This window comes from Balaenoptera physalus (assembly GCF_965194825.1).
Source record: "Balaenoptera physalus genome assembly, chromosome: 12".
Classification (NCBI taxonomy): Eukaryota; Metazoa; Chordata; class Mammalia; order Artiodactyla; family Balaenopteridae; genus Balaenoptera; species Balaenoptera physalus.
This window is the reverse complement of record NC_138897.1, coordinates 49,484,032-49,499,893: the sequence shown is the minus strand read 5'-3', so window position 1 is coordinate 49,499,893 and position 15,862 is coordinate 49,484,032. Positions and strand designations below refer to the sequence as shown.

The window sequence follows — 15,862 nt, the reverse complement described above, 5'->3', positions numbered from 1 at the left end:
CGAATCTTATGAATGCTCTCCCCAGAAAATGCACTTTGCAGAGACAGATATAAATATAGATATAGACATAATTCTTTGTCTACTATTTCAGCATATTCATGGTCCCTCTCATCTCAAGGTCCTCAGATTAAAAACTCTGCTGTGAGGCTTTAAATACATATTATAGCTTCTTAGATGAAGCATGTGACAGTGATTGTTCATTTTGGTTGCCTGCGAACCAATGTATATGTTGTCTGAGGTAAGGAAATGCCCTTTTTGCTATTTGCACCTCTAATGACTCCAGGGAAATATATATGGGGTGAAAAAAGGCTACCTGAAGAACAACCAGTTAATTGCATGTGATACTTGATTGGTACTGTATACTAAGTTTTTAAAAAATAAAACACTAAATATTCATGGAGGGACTAACTCATGATAAACAATATATTGCATGGCCTGTTTCCATGGTGAACTGTTCAATGGTGGTAATTTTAATCAGTTTACTTTTGTTTGTTTTCTTCCTTCAGAAATGAATGCCAGGGCAGTTATCCTCAATGCATTTGAACGCTATCGCCTAAAAACATGCATTGACTTCAAGCCTTGGTCTGGAGAACCCAACTATATATCAGTGTTCAAGGGCAATGGGTAAGTTGAAGAGTTGGTCTTCTAAGTGTTCTGATGAGAACTGTTGTGGCTGGGGCATTACATCACAGCAGTTGCCCTCGACCCTAACCTTGGGGGGTCGGGGGTTCCGTTGCTGTTTGCTGGATCTGTTTTCTCTAGCCATAAAAGATTATTTTCATATATGCAACCAGACTGCCAATGTTAAGACAAGGAAGGTGGGATCGCATGCCATCCACCCTATGACTCTGTGAACTTCAGCCTGTTTGTAGTTTCTATACTCCTTATTTCTGCCTTCAAGTAAAACCCATCTGTATGCATGCACACATGTATATTTAAATTTATTTTAACCTAAGAACTCTTACTACTTCAGTTAAGAAGATGATAGTTATTTGACTCAAGGTCAGCAATTCTGAATGGTTGCTATACTCTATAAAACCCTTATTCAAGGACCATCTGAAAAATTTTGAAATGTCCAGAAAAGATCAGGACTAGGCTGCCTGGAGGCTGACTTTTTAAGCATTTGGTGTCAGCCCAAGTTCTCCAAAGATCATCTGGTCTGGAAGGCTTTTCATACCTCACTGGGGTTTTGAGAGAAATACATGGTGTCCAGACATAAGTGAAGGATCTAGGTGGGTACCTAAGTGGATTAGGCATTAGGGATTTTGCCCTAGGACCTCCACCTGCATCAATATAAAACCCTCTCCCCCTTCTCCTGTAAACTCTCTTGTAAGCTGCTGGTCTTCAGTGGGAAACAGTCGCATTGGGAGGCAAGAACTCTCCATCGGAAAGGGCTGTGACAAAATAGCAACAGTTCAACATGAGTTTCTCCACGCACTGGGATTCTGGCATGAACAGTCTCGGTCTGATCGGGATGACTATGTCAGCATAATTTGGGACAGAATTATTTCAGGTACATTAATCTTGTTTTCTTACATTGTTTTTAAGTTAAATACTGCATTTCTAAACATGTGCCCTCTTCTGCCATTGGTGCTGTCTATTAATAATGGGAAAACTCTGATGTTTTGATCTTACTTGATTTGGCTCTAATTCAATAGGAGTTGAAGTGCCTGAAGGTTTTGGGGGAACAGTATTCCAGAACCCCAGTTTGAGCTGGATGTGATCTTAGAAACCAGTGTTTCCCAAAGATTATTTTATGTAGTGCCATTGCACAATTTGTTCAGGGGGGTTGTGTGGAAAGGAATCTGTGGTCAAATTAATTTGGGAAATCCTAGGTTAAAAGAAATTAAACTTAGAGTTATTTACACTGCTGTACTGTTCAGTGTCTTTGCTAGACTAACACGAATTGTAAATCTCCAAGAGGAGCATTTCCCAAAATGACTTGATCATGCTTATTTTTTTTTTTTCTTTTTGTGGAGTATTTGGATTTATTGTTCTTTTTTTAAATTTTTTTTTTATTTTTTATTTTTTTTAACATCTTTATTGGAGTATAATTGCTTTACAATGGTGTGTTAGTTCCTGCTGTATAACAAAGTGAATCAGCTATACATATACATATATCCCCATATCTCCTCCCTCCTGCGTTTCCCTCCCTCCCTCCCTATCCCACCCCTCTAGGTGGTCACAAAGCACGGAGCTGATCTCCCGGATTTATTGTTCTTTGGAGCCCATGTTGGGAAACACTGCAGTAGTTGAACAGCCTGAACTTTTTGTGACTTTGTGCTCAAAGTCAGAAAGGTTTTAATAACCATGTCCGACTACAACTCACGTTTTCCACAGTGACACTTAGTTTCCCCATCCGTCCTGCCTCCATAGGGTATGGCGGGGGTGTGGGGGGGGAGGGGGAGGGGAAGGATGGCATCGCTATCAAGTGAGGCCAGTGAGGGCTGCTCTGCGCTGAGGGCCCCTGACATCACAATTCTAACATCACATTACCTGCCCCTGGCCTCACCCCTACCCAGAGTCTGGGGGAAGGCACTGAAGCCAACTGAAAGATTTCTAGAACAAGAGAAGTGTTGAGCTTTAATCCATGGCCTCACTCTTTAGGATTTCCAATGTCTTATTTCTGTTAGAAACTTCTGCCTCGATTTGATAACACATCTTTATTCTTTGTTGATGAAATCTACCTTGTTGTGTCTGTAAAATCTTTCGATTTCACATTGCAGTCAGTGGCCCATTGGTATGATGCTAAGTGGTCAGGAATCTTCTCTAAATGTACTTATTTACATACATCTACACGTATTCCAGAAACTAAGAATAACTAAGATAACTAAGAAATCACTGACGATGTCAGTCCTTTCTGATGACCACGTTATCATTCCCAGGTCCTACCCCATCACACCTCCCAAAGTCCTCTTATTTTCATCTCCATCCGCTGAGGATACCCTACCTCTCCTCATTGCCAACGACCCTGAGTGTTTCAACAACACCTTTTAGAATCCTTCTTTCCATTAGCCGTTCTTAGAACCTTAGGCCAAATGCTAAAGTCCAACTTTGAGCTGAAATGAAACCTTAGATAAGTTCAGCATGACAGCTGGTATCACAATTCTAAGTTTGAATAGTCTATTCTAAGATAGGAATATATGAAACACTCTTGAAATACCATAGAGTGTCAGTTGTAGCCAAGGTTGCACTGTTTATTATAGTCTTTATTTCTAAGTTAACAGTCTTTGGAGTAAGATAAACTAAATTTTGTGAACATCAAGTAATTAAAGATTTTTATCTATCATTTAGGCAAAGAGAAAAATTTTAAATCCTATGATGACCAAAAAGCAGACTCCCTGAACGTTCCCTATGATTACAGCTCAGTGATGCACTACAGTAAAACTGCATTCCAGAATGGATCGGAACCAACAATTATGACAAGGATCCCAGACTTCATGGATGTGATTGGCCAACGAATGGATTTCAGTGACTCTGATCTCTTAAAGTTGAATCAACTGTATAACTGCTGTATGTGACAGGTTCTTTGAAATGACTTCTCTTCCTCTCTGCTCTGTAGGAAAACATTCTGTTCTGTGCCATTTGGCCGAGCACTGCTGGGTTTTCTGAAATTATAGTTAGATAATTGTTTGAAAATAATAGTTGGATAGTTGAAGTTTGATATTCTGAAAGAAAGAAAAGAAAACAAAACAAAACAGAATAGCCCCCAGATACCAGACTACAACATGGAAGCAGCATTTTTCTTCTCACAAGTTCTGGGCTTTAGATATAAAAACAAACTGAGTCCTGTAGCAGCATGAGCATGCCCCATTCAAGTTTTTGAAGCTGTTACTGATGCAAATGTGGACCAACTTGATATTCAAAACTCTTTTCAGCCCAAATGAGGTGTACAGTCATAATATAAATGGGATCAAATAATCCGGGTTGTGGTTTATTACTCTGAATAACTAGGGGAGTGTAGACTCAGGTTTCTATAATTAGTTAACCTGATGAACAAGACGTGGGGCAGGCAGCTTATACAGAACTACACAGTTGGTCGATTTTCTTGGTTTTGCAGATATCAAGAGATCTTGAAGCCACCATCACCCAGAATCAGTGACGAGTCCCCTTTAATGTCATCCTAGACTTCCTAGTGCTTCTGGATAATCTCAGTTTTTATTACTTAGATTATCATGTTATATATGAGCGTCAATAATTGATTTTTTGCTTTGGTAGCCTCTTCCTTGAGCTTTATGGAGTCGTGCGATTTTGAACTGGAAAATGTGTGTGGTATGATTCAAAGTTCAGAAGATAGTGCTGACTGGCAACGGGTCTCCCAGGTTCCTGAGGGGCCAGAGAGTGATCACTCCAACATGGGCCGGTGCAAAGGTAACAGGAGTGAGATACTTCCAGATTTTACTCTCAGTGGTTCTAGCCTCTTTCTTTGCTGTGAAATACTGGGATTTGAGTTCTTATTTTTATTAGAATTATTAATGATAGCCCACTAGCGCTACTCAGGAATTGGTTCTGTGCCTTATAAGGATATGGTTAATTTCTTTGCTTTTTACTGTCCGAGTTTGCCTTTTTTCCCCATGAGTCAGCACTGGGCTCTGTGAAGCCTCTACCCATAGTATGTGCCCACAGCAAGGGGGGCTGCCCCTCCCTGAAAGGACTCTTTTCTCTGGAGCAGTGGGGTTGTTTTCTTGAAGCCTGAAGAATCCAAGAGAACTTCCAGTGAACAGCACCAGGCTGTGAATTAATCGGTTTCAGAATTTCAGCTGGTTGTGATTACACGTTCCTGTTACAAAAATACTTTAAATGAAGGTAGAAAGTACAATTTATTTAATTTTACTCAGATGAGTATTCTTTTCCATTAAAATTTTGTTTTGAATCAAATAGTCATTTATTTGGCTACAAGTACCACATTTTTATTTATTTGCTCATTTCTGGCAGCAAATATGTAAAACTAGCCTTCAGAACCCAGGGCCATTGCTTGACAGCTCAGATGATCTGGGAAGGGGTTGAGATCCCTAAGAGCATGGAGGTGCTTTTCCTTTTTCTTTTTTGGGGGATTGGTGGGGACAGGACAGATGTTGTTTAAAGGTACAAACTTGTAACGAGTAGTAAAAAGCCCCAGAGATCTAATGCACAGCATAGTGAATATAGGCAACAATATTGTATTATAATCATCAAACCTGCTGAGACTAGACTTAATTATTCCCACCACCAAAAAGAAATGATATTATGTATTGTGAGAGAAGTGCTAATTATTGATACAATGACAATCAGATGCCAATATATAAATGTGTCAAATGAACATGTTGTGTACCTTAAATTTACACAATGGTACATGTCAAACATATTTCAATTAAAAAAATATTTTTTAAATGTAGATTTGAATAGTGGATAGTGGTTCTACATAGATCAGTAGGAGGGAGGAAGGGAAGGGGCGGGTGGAGAGAGAGAGAGAAAGAGGGAGAGAGAGAGAGAGGCTAAACCAAACAGGTAACACTTTTTCCCATTTTTGAAAACTAACATGTGTAGTAAGAGAGAAGTGATCTAATGTTGCTTTTTTTTCATAGACTGCCTGCTCCAAGAACTGCATTTAAATGCTCAAAACAGTGTCCTGCATACAGTGGGAACTAGGTGGAAATAGAGTGCCCGCGAGACACGCATTCCTGTATCCGGTATCTGTTTTCTCAGTTCTGCATTTGTCCTCTTTAACAGGTTCTGGTTTCTTCATGCATTTCAACAGTAGCTCTGTAAATGAGGGGGCCACAGCAATGCTGGGAAGTAGAATACTATACCCTAAACGAGGATTTCAGTGCTTGCAATTTTTTTTATATAACAGTGGAAGTGAATATGACCAACTGAACATCTATATCAGGGAGTATTCTGCAGCCAATGTGAACAGGACTCTGACCCTTGTGGAAGAAATAAAAGGTACACTATCAACATTCTTATTCTTGGGTTCAGAGTGAGTCAGTCTTAACCCTTTACTTAATGCAAAACCACTTACAACAGGGTAGGGGCTATGGACTTAGTACTTTTTTTTTTTTTTGGACTTAGTACTTTTCAATGTAGAACTTGATCCTACTTGCTTTATGCGGTGGTTGGGAAGTTAAATAAGAGTCCTTTCTGTGCTACAGAATATGTGACACTTAAGAAACTGTAGATCAGTCTCTGTCGTTGGGGAAGTCCGTTCTTGGCAACTAATAAAAAATATAATGGAAACTAGCTTAGGCAAAATGTGAAGAGTTACTGGCTCAACATAACTATATTGTAGGATGGAGAAGAGAGGAATTGGCCTCAGGCAGGATGGGACCTGTCCCTTTACATGGTTGGGGACCTTTCCTGTTATCTCAGATGGGCTTTGTCCGTAAAACTGGTGCTTTGGCTGTTACACTTCCCAGCTTACATTTTTACCAAATGTGCCATCAGACTAGAGAAGGGACTCTTCCTGTAATTTCTAGCCTAGAAAAATAAATTCCAGCGAAGGATTCTAATTGTTATGACTTGAGTTAAATGCATCTTCTGGAGCAATTCTGAGTGGAGAGAGGGCATCACTGATTAGGCGGTCACGCTTCCTTCTAATCGTGTGTCCAGGAGGTGGGTCACGTTGACCACATATTAAAGCAGATGGTTCAGAAGGTCCCCTGAGGAAGGGAGGGGCTGTGCCCTGGAGGCTGCATTACTGTCTGCTCCACACAATGACCTCTTTGTTTGAATGAATTGACTAAAACGTATTATAAAACTGATCCACATTATATCATATGTCATGCCATTTTCCCCCTGTTTAACAATGAGAAACAATCTGAAACATAGATGATATTTTCCTTCATGAACACCTATAAGCTGAGGTTCTTAACCTTATTTTATATATATATATATATATACATACACATATATACACACATTATACATGTACATTTTATGTATCTAATGCATATATAAAAGATTATAAATAAGATTATTACACACATATTTGATTATACATATATAATCCCTTGCATTAGCAATCTGTGGGTGTTATTATTGACAGATAATAGCACAAAATGTACTTAAGAAACCTGCTTAGGAGTCCAGAATTTAAACTGAAAGTACTGGTAAAAATGAAGTGGAGGCTCTCATGAAAGGTTTTTGTTCAATCTGGGGTCCTTCTACGGAGAATAGCATTTTCTGTAATTTGGATCTTTCTAACTTATTTTCAAGCAACATGTTTCTCATTAAGTGCCAATATATTTAAGTTTGACGGCATTGAGTTAACTACTGGTTTGACATGAATTCCTGAACTATTCTCTACCTGGGAGGCTTCTGAAAACTTTTAAATGGACTGCTTCTTATTTGGGTATGTGACATCAGAAAATAAGACAAGATGTCATACAATGTGCTGCTAGCTAGGGGTAGGAGTAATAGTGGCGGGGACGTGTAGTCTGGGAAGAAAGGAGATGGTACCAAATATTAGATATGTAACATCGAGTCAGTTGTAAGATGTGGGCTTTCTAGGGTTTGGTGAATTCATGCTTAATACTGCCAAAGAGTTGACTAAAAATTTTGCATGTGAAGGAAGTATTCCAATCAAAGTATAAATAGATTAAAGGAGGCTTCAGCTGAGTATCACAGGAATCTGGGGTACAAGTGTAGAGTATTGGGCTTGCTTGTCTGTTTAACTAACTGAATGGGAGGTAACTTGTAAGTTGGGCATGGAGTTTTCATGAGTTAGATGCTATCGTTTGCTCACCTATCTCTGGGAAAGGGTGATCTGTCTAAGAATCAGCTAGATAAGCATCCAAATAGTCCAGAGAGCTGTGCCATCCCCACAGAAATGCCTTGAAGTAACTGGGCCTGGGCTGGAGGCATAAGAAAGCCATACCTCACACCCGCAGGAAGCAGTAGGTCTAGAAAGATCCTTTGTCCATGAAGGTTAGAACTCTAATGTCGATTTGCACATGATTCATAGTCCTTTGTTCTCTTTGGAATAATAATGTCTCTTTTGCAGATATACCCACTGGGAGCTGGCAACTTTACCACGTAACACTGAAAGTGAGCAACAAATTTAGAGTGGTATTTGGAGGGGTCAGAGGCGCTGGTGCCTCACGGGGTGGCCTGTCTATTGATGACATCAATCTTTCAGAAACACAGTGCCCTCATCATGTCTGGCATATAAGGAATTTCACACAGCTCATTGGCAGCCCCAGTGGATCTGTCTTCAGTCCTTCATTTTATTCTTCTAAAGGCTATGCCTTTCAGATTTGCTTGAATCTAAGTAGTTTGCCTAACATAGGAATGTATTTCCACTTGATCTCTGGAGCCAATGATGATCAATTAGAGTGGCCATGTCCTTGGCAACAAGTCACGATGACCATCTTGGATCAAAATCCTGACATTCGACAGCGTATGTCCAACCAGCGGAGTATAACTACAGACCCATTTATGACCACCGGTTTGTGACTCATCTTTTTTATTGCTAATACACAATCACTGCTCTAGGAGGGATGGATGATTTGGGAAGGAGAGACTGCATAGCCAGGTAGCTAGGGAATTTTGAGCCCCAAATCTAAGGATCAGAAGATATTTAGGGGAAGGGCTTCAGCTGCTGTGGACAGAGTCTCCCAGGCAGGAGACTGTCAGAAATGTCAGCAAAGATGCCAACAAATTGAGAAGATATTGGCTATATTTTTGGAAACTGATGACAATACCTGAATTCCCAGGGTTGTATGAGGAGTGTTTTAGTTTTAGAGTCCGATGCACCTGGGTTCAATCCAAGGTTTGCTTCTCATTAGCTATGTAACCTTGAGCAGATAATCTCTTGAAATACCAGTGTCCTCAGAAGTAAAACTGGGACAGTAATAAAAACCCCACACATTTGTTAAAAGTATCTCTACAGATCAAGTAGGGAAGTTTGTGGAAGGGCCTGGTACGGAGAGGCTCTCAGATGTTGAGTTCTCCTAACCCATGCTGTCCTGGTCTTGCCTCTGAATTCTCAAAAACAGTTCAGCTTTTGTAATGGGGGTGGTTTTTGATCAGAACGAAGATGTTGAGTAGGTGCTCCGTAGTGTTGGGAAGGGTATGGGAATGGATTGCAACTTCTTATTAAAGAATTCTGGAGGACTTGCCAATGGTGACACCATCCCCCCTCTTTCTAGTCTGAAAAAGAAGCAGCACCCAGAAAGCAATGATCACATTTCTAATTGTAATAATCCTTCGCCCTCTGGGAACATGATAAAGTGAAAAATGGAATTGTGGCAAGGTGAATATTATTGCCAAATCTGAATTCTGTATATGAAAAGAATGGACCTGAGTGACTTGGGGAAAAAAAAATATATAATCTGATACGAAAAAAATAGTATTCACAAAGAGGGGTGGGGATTTGATGTTCAGAATTTCTTTACCTTTTTCCAAAACATTTCTCCCTGAATCATGTTGAAAATGGCTCAAGTTTGGGTGGGTCGCCACCTTTTCCCAGAAGCAGTGCTTCTCACTGTCTTCTACTCCTGAAGGACTTTAGTCTGTTAGTAACTGAATAATTCAGTTACTGAGATGAATTGTTCAGTGCCAATATTAAAAACTCTCTCAGTAACACATTGATTTAACTCAGCTAAAAGGACTACCTGTAACTCAGAAGGCCATTAAAGAATGATTCTAATGGGCAGTGGAGTTTCTACACTGCTCATTCAGTAGAAGTGTGACACCCCATGTAGGAAACTTTTGATACCTCTCCACTCACATTCCAGAATGTGGTCCTCCCTGCCATGTCATCTCGTTTCTTTAGGACAGTATAAATGAACAAACTCCAGTGACTTGCCAGGGAATACATTACAGGTCAATAGCATCACTGAGTTACTTTGAGCTCTACCCTAATTGTGCTTCACATTGCCTGTGCTTTCCTACACCAAAAGCTATGATGATGCTAAACACAGTCCATTAATATAAATTGCTTTTTCAGGTAATGGAACCTATTTTTGGGACAGGCCTTCCAAAGTGGGAACACAAGTTTTTTTCCCTAATGGAACTCAGTTTCAAAGAGGTAGTGGCTATGGAAACAGTGTCTTTATGACCCATGAGAGGCTGAAAAGCAGAGATTTTATAAAAGGAGATGATGTTTATATCCTCCTGACAGTGGAAGGTATGTCAATAAAAATAGTTTTATCTAAGCTGCTTTTTTTTTTTGTGGTCGTTGATTATTTACTGTGTTCTTCTGGATTCCGTTTTTAGATATATTAGAGACGTGGGAGGGAATGGGCATGAGTGAGATTTTTTTTAGTATGAATCATTAACAATATGAAAATAATTTAAATGGAAACAGGGACAGTTCCAGGATAAAGAACTTAATCAACACGGCATGGGGCAATAGTGGAAAGCTTTAGTCCAGAACACTTCTTTAGAAATAAGCTGAAGTATAGCCATTATACCCTAGAATTTAACTCTAGGATTCCAGAAGTAAAAATATCCCAGAAACACATAAAATTAGAGTGGAAATGATCTGGCTTTATTGTCTCTTTCAGATATGTATACATACATATATAGAGATGTGTGCACACACACATATATCTTGTCAGTAATAGCATTAATCTATCGTCTTCTAAAATTTCTCAGCCATGACAGCCAGTAATTACATTTTCCAGGAATACTGTTGGTTTCCATGCCAAGGCCCAGGCAAGCACGTGTTCACTTGTAGCCCCACAGGCTGGATCAGCTTCCCTTTGTGTCTAGATTTCAGCCTGCCTATTTATTTTTTCTCTGCCTATAAACATTACTGAACGGTGCTTCAAGAGTACCTGGATTTCTCACAAACCTGAAGCCTGAACATTTTATTTTGAAACTTCAAGATCAAATGCTTGTTAAACCCCACACTGATTTCCCTCCATGCTCTCCTCTCACCCTCCTTAGACATATCCCACCTTAATACTACACAAAATGAGCCAATCCCGACCTTGGACATCAATGACCTTTGCACAAGCTTTAAATGTGAGAATGATGGCGTTTGCATTCTCCACAATGGCAAAGCTGAGTGCCGGTAAGGATGCAATCTACCCATTCTTTTGTTACATATTTTTTCATCCCCACAATGTAGGATTCATATGATATTTCATATGAATGAAATCAGTTGATTCTCATCTCAAAACCGTTTGTAAGATATTTATCTTTTGCTCTCCATTTGGGACTTTGGGTTGCCAGCAGAACGACAGAATTATTTATGCAAAGATAGCACGTTATTCTAATTGCCTGAAACAGTCCTCATGAGTTACATATCTTATTAGGTCCTCACAACGGGCTGGTGTGGTTACTGTGACTGTCCCCATTTCCTAGATGGAGATACCTAAACTCTAAGAAGAGCTTGGCCACGGTCATAGCTGGGATGTGGAGGAACTGGGACACTGAGAACTAAATTTTCTCCACTACCTATGCTACCTTCCTTGCCCAGCTGGGAGCTGCTGTGTTAAGTCCCAGATTAGGAGTAATTCCATTGTTCCTTTCCGTTGGCCCTGCCTGTGCTAGTCTAACCAACCCTTCTAGCCCAGAATGGGTGACAAATAGTTCCATCTGCCAGTGACCTGAGTGTTGACTCACTCACACCTTCAATGGTGAAGATTTTCAGATTAAAATATCAACTCATAACTCTGAGTCACGTTCCTCACATGTAGGTGTCCGTCAGGGGAAGACTGGTGGTACATGGGAGAAAGGTGTGAAAAGAGAGGCTCAACTCGAGACACCATTGTGATTGCCGCATCTTCCACCGTTGCTGTGTTTGCCCTGATGCTGATCATCACCCTCGTCAGTGTCTACTGTACCAGGAAAAAGTATCATAAAGAGACAGGTTCAAGGACAGCAGATATGACTCTGGAAAATGTAAGTTGACTCTCATATTTGGTTATTCAAAACCTATTGATGGAATTACATAAAGACAAATAAGGACTTCTTATATATCCTAAAAAAAAAAAATTTCTCTACTCCCTATGCTGCGGACAACAGCTTTGAGACTATGAGTTCTTGTTATGTTCACTATAAAGCAACGGGTCTTAAATTGGGATCCATGGAGGGTTTTGGGGGGGGTATTTTATTATCCTTCTGGAACTGTATCCAGAATTTTGTATGGTTGTGCAATTTTCTGGGGTGGGAGTCTGTGACCCTGCTGAAAGGCACAACTGATTTTGCCTACACATTTCAACCTTCCTGGTTAAGGGGAGAGGTGACCTGTAAGTGTCATCGTTCTAAAGGTTGAGCTCAGGCTTGTAGGAAGGGGGTGCTAGGCACATTTGGGGCTTTTGCATTAAAGAAGTTTCCAAATGATTCTGGCTTCATGTGTGGTAACTAAGTCTAAGGCAAGATTTTCAAGTAGAAGTTTTAAAGTCTTGCCTCAGAAGGCCTCTAGAATGGCAATACACTCTTGAAATTACCCTGGGGAAGCAGACTCTTTGAGATGGATATTCTCACGCAGGACGTTTACTGTGCATGCTCTCGGGAACACCAGTGATGGAGTGAGGGAAGGTGGACCAGGCAGAGGGCGAGGTTGGATTGTGCTGTGGTTGCAGCTGAGGCCTCAGCATCCTCTGCAGGGAGCTCTGGAGCTGGGATGGCCCTTAGAGTGCCCTGAATTGAGGCAAGGGGGCCAGGCCATTGTACTCCCCACATCAACAGCCATTGGATTGGGGCTGTCCCCGGGGAGGGAGCAGAAAATTAAGCAAAGCAGCACCCTTTGGGGTAGGGCATGTCCTGCAGGAAAGCTTTCATTCTGAAGGGCAGGACTAACAGAGAACCCCAGCACCCACTACATACCCCAGTCATAGGGAGCACAGTTTCATATGCAGATTCCTATTCTCACTCACAAAAGAGCACTTCTAATGGAACAGAATCTGAACATCATTTAAAAGTGAAACTTAAAAATTCTTCCAGTTCTATTTCATTCAAAACAGAGTCTCTGAAAATTACTAGCAACACTGAAGACAAAACACGCCCAGTTAACACATCTCTGAAACCGAAAATACTGCAATTACCTTAAGCATGAGGATATTTTCTTCCTTTTTTTTTTATTATTATTATTCATTTTTGGTTGTGTTGAGTCTTCGTTTCTGTGCGAGGGCTTTCTCTAGTTGCGGCGAGCGGGGGCCACTCCTCATCGCGGTGCGCGGGCCTCTCACTATCGCGGCCTCTCCCGTTGCAGAGCACAGGCTCCAGACGCGCAGGCTCAGTAGTTGTGGCTCACAGGCCTAGTTGCTCCGCGGCATGTGGGATCTTCCCAGACCAGGGCTCGAACCTGTGTCCCCTGCATTGGCAGGCAGACTCTCAACCACTGCGCCACCAGGGAAGCCCATGAGGATATTTTCTTAAAAAAATGATTATTCAAGACATGCTGTATTTTAAATTTTCAATTTTTTTAAGTAGACAGACTTATTTGTTTAAAGACACTTGTTTGTTAAAGACAATAAATTTGTGAAGTTATTCAAAAGATGGACAATGATAATGAACAGAGAGCAAATAGTTTTATTCTCATACACTGCGGCCATGCTTCCTCAGCCTCAGCAAGATGTTTAAGGCCAGTCCTAGGCAGTGGATCAATTACTTCACAAGCTTATTAGAAAATGACTTAAAATATATATAGGGTTTTTTTTTTTTTTTTATAAAAAACCAGGTGTTTCCAGCTTACTTTATGGCTCAAAATAAAAGGGACAGATCAGCCAATGACCCAGTAGGTCAACCTGGTGGAAGCTGTGCCCACCGGCCTGGTGCTCTGGGCTAGTAGGGGTGTACTTGGGGGCTGGAGTAGGAATGGTGGGGGAGTGGTTAGGGAGAAGAGAACCAGTTAACTGGTGGATGGGACTGCCAGGATATTCCTCTGGAAACTGGTAGATGTAAGTGCTATTATAAAGGCCAATTTAGGGCTTCCCTGGTGGCGCAGTGGTTGAGAATCTGCCTGCTAATGCAGGGGACACGGGTTCGAGCCCTGGTCTGGGAAGATCCCACATGCCGCGGAGCAACTAGGCCTGTGAGCCACAACTACTGAGCCTGCGCGTCTGGAGCCTGTGAGCCGCAACAAGAGAGGCCGCGATAGTGAGAGGCCCGCGCACCGCGATGAAGAGTGGCCCCCGCTTGCCGCAACTAGAGAAAGCCCTAGCACAGAAATGAAGACCCAACATAGCAATCAATCAATCAATCAATCAATCTTAAAAATAAATAAATAAATAAAGGCCAATTTATCGACCTAACATTGGAATTAAAGAAAATGATACAACAAAGAGAAGAGAAAGAAGGAAGTTAATTCAATAAAGGAGAGAACTATTAGAGTATCAGGGACATGGTAGGGCCATTAAGTGGAAACACACTCCCACACACACAACCACCATATTATAAAAACAGGACTGTTTTGCCTCTGGGTCATTTAAACACATGCCCAAGAGCAAGGAGTCAACTTACATTTTCCTTAGTCTAGGCATTTCTACAGTAAATTTACTGATAGCAGAAACTCCAGCTCTAGTTTCAATCTTAAATCGGAATGACCTTTTTCCTGAGACTGAAGTGTGTGCTCACCCTAATGTTTTAGCATCTGAATAAAGTGGGGTAGGCCAGAGCATGCTCCTGGAGACAGAGCCTGGGGGCCCCCTTGCCAGTTGGGAGGGATGCCAGGAGACTGCTCATGGCACTTCGCTTAAACATCAGACTGTTTCATTGGATTCATTTCAATGGCAGTTTTTAAATTTAGAAATTAAGTGATCGATTGTTCTTCCCCCTTCTAGCAATATGCACTTTGAAGATTAACTCAGCAATACAGCCAGCAAATGAAATGAAAAATTCTTCACGATGGTTTCACCTACAATATATTACAACCACTTCACCTTCTATAAATGGATCTTCTCTGTACGTAGCTGGATATACTACAAATCATTATTTTGGTAAAGGTCTCATTGGTGAAATGTTGCTTGTGTTTTTGTTTTTAAAGGAGGGGAGTAAAAAAATAAAAAATAAAAATAGATAAAGGTGGAGAAGCAATTCAGGCTGTTCTGGAAGCATAATATTATCTATAAGATGGAGAGCAAGAACTGGGGGTAACTTTCCAAATGACTGCCTTCTCTTTGGGGGCCAAGTGTGTTGGCCTCACAGGTGATTCCCTAGAAACCCACTGGAAACACCCAATGGGAATGATCTTCCGTGTGGAATCTCAGCATTTCCAGGCTGTCCTGTCCCAATGTAGGGAAGGGCAGAGGGCAGCTCCTTTCTCCCTGGGGACATGTGCCCCCTGCCGCTCTAAAACTGGCCACTCTCTTGTTTTCCTTATTATTATTATTATTATTGACCACGTTTGCGGCTTGTGGGATTTTACTTTCCCGACCAGGGATCAAAACCAGGCCCTCAGCAGTGAGAGCGCAGAGTCCTAACCACTGGACCACCAGGGAATTCCCTCTCTTGTTTTCTGACTTAAGCCCCATAGTATGTGAGTCTGGTTTAGAATCTGTTTGAACATACAACTACAATCAATAAGAACACTTTAAACTCCTAGAACAGTTCTCAAAGTTTTGGGTTTCAGGAGCCTTTATACTTTTAGAAATTATTGAGGGCCCCAAAGAGCTTTTGCATATGAACATTCCATTTATCAGTTCTTACCATACTAGACATTCAAACCAGGAAAATTTAAAACGATGTCTTTATTAATCCTTGAAAAATAACAAGCCCATACGTGTTAACATAAATACTATTTTCTTGAAAAATAACTATATTTTCCAAAACAAAAGAAAATTTAGCAAAAAGAGTGGGTGTTGTTTTACATTTTTTGCAAATCTCTAATATCTGGCTTAATAGAAAACAGCTGAATTCTTACATAAGTGTCTGCATTCAGTCTGTTGCAATATATTATTTTTGTAGAAGAATATAAAGAAAATCTAAACTT

General features: G+C 40.8%; 1 protein-coding gene across 1 annotated transcript in view; it reads left to right on the top strand.

The window, feature by feature from the left end:
- MEP1B (meprin A subunit beta) overlaps nucleotides 1-15,612 on the top strand; it is an 88,094-nt gene extending 72,482 nt beyond the window's left edge. Inside the window, exons 9-18 of the mRNA XM_082416087.1 lie at nucleotides 507-624; nucleotides 1,335-1,513; nucleotides 3,295-3,513; nucleotides 4,219-4,371; nucleotides 5,710-5,925; nucleotides 7,982-8,425; nucleotides 9,929-10,108; nucleotides 10,873-10,999; nucleotides 11,628-11,832; nucleotides 14,715-15,612. Coding sequence (XP_082272213.1) covers nucleotides 507-624; nucleotides 1,335-1,513; nucleotides 3,295-3,513; nucleotides 4,219-4,371; nucleotides 5,710-5,925; nucleotides 7,982-8,425; nucleotides 9,929-10,108; nucleotides 10,873-10,999; nucleotides 11,628-11,832; nucleotides 14,715-14,729 — 1,856 coding nt within the window. The 3' untranslated portion in view covers nucleotides 14,730-15,612. The remainder of the gene's footprint in view (nucleotides 1-506; nucleotides 625-1,334; nucleotides 1,514-3,294; nucleotides 3,514-4,218; nucleotides 4,372-5,709; nucleotides 5,926-7,981; nucleotides 8,426-9,928; nucleotides 10,109-10,872; nucleotides 11,000-11,627; nucleotides 11,833-14,714) is intronic.
- Nucleotides 15,613-15,862: the final 250 nt, after the last annotated feature.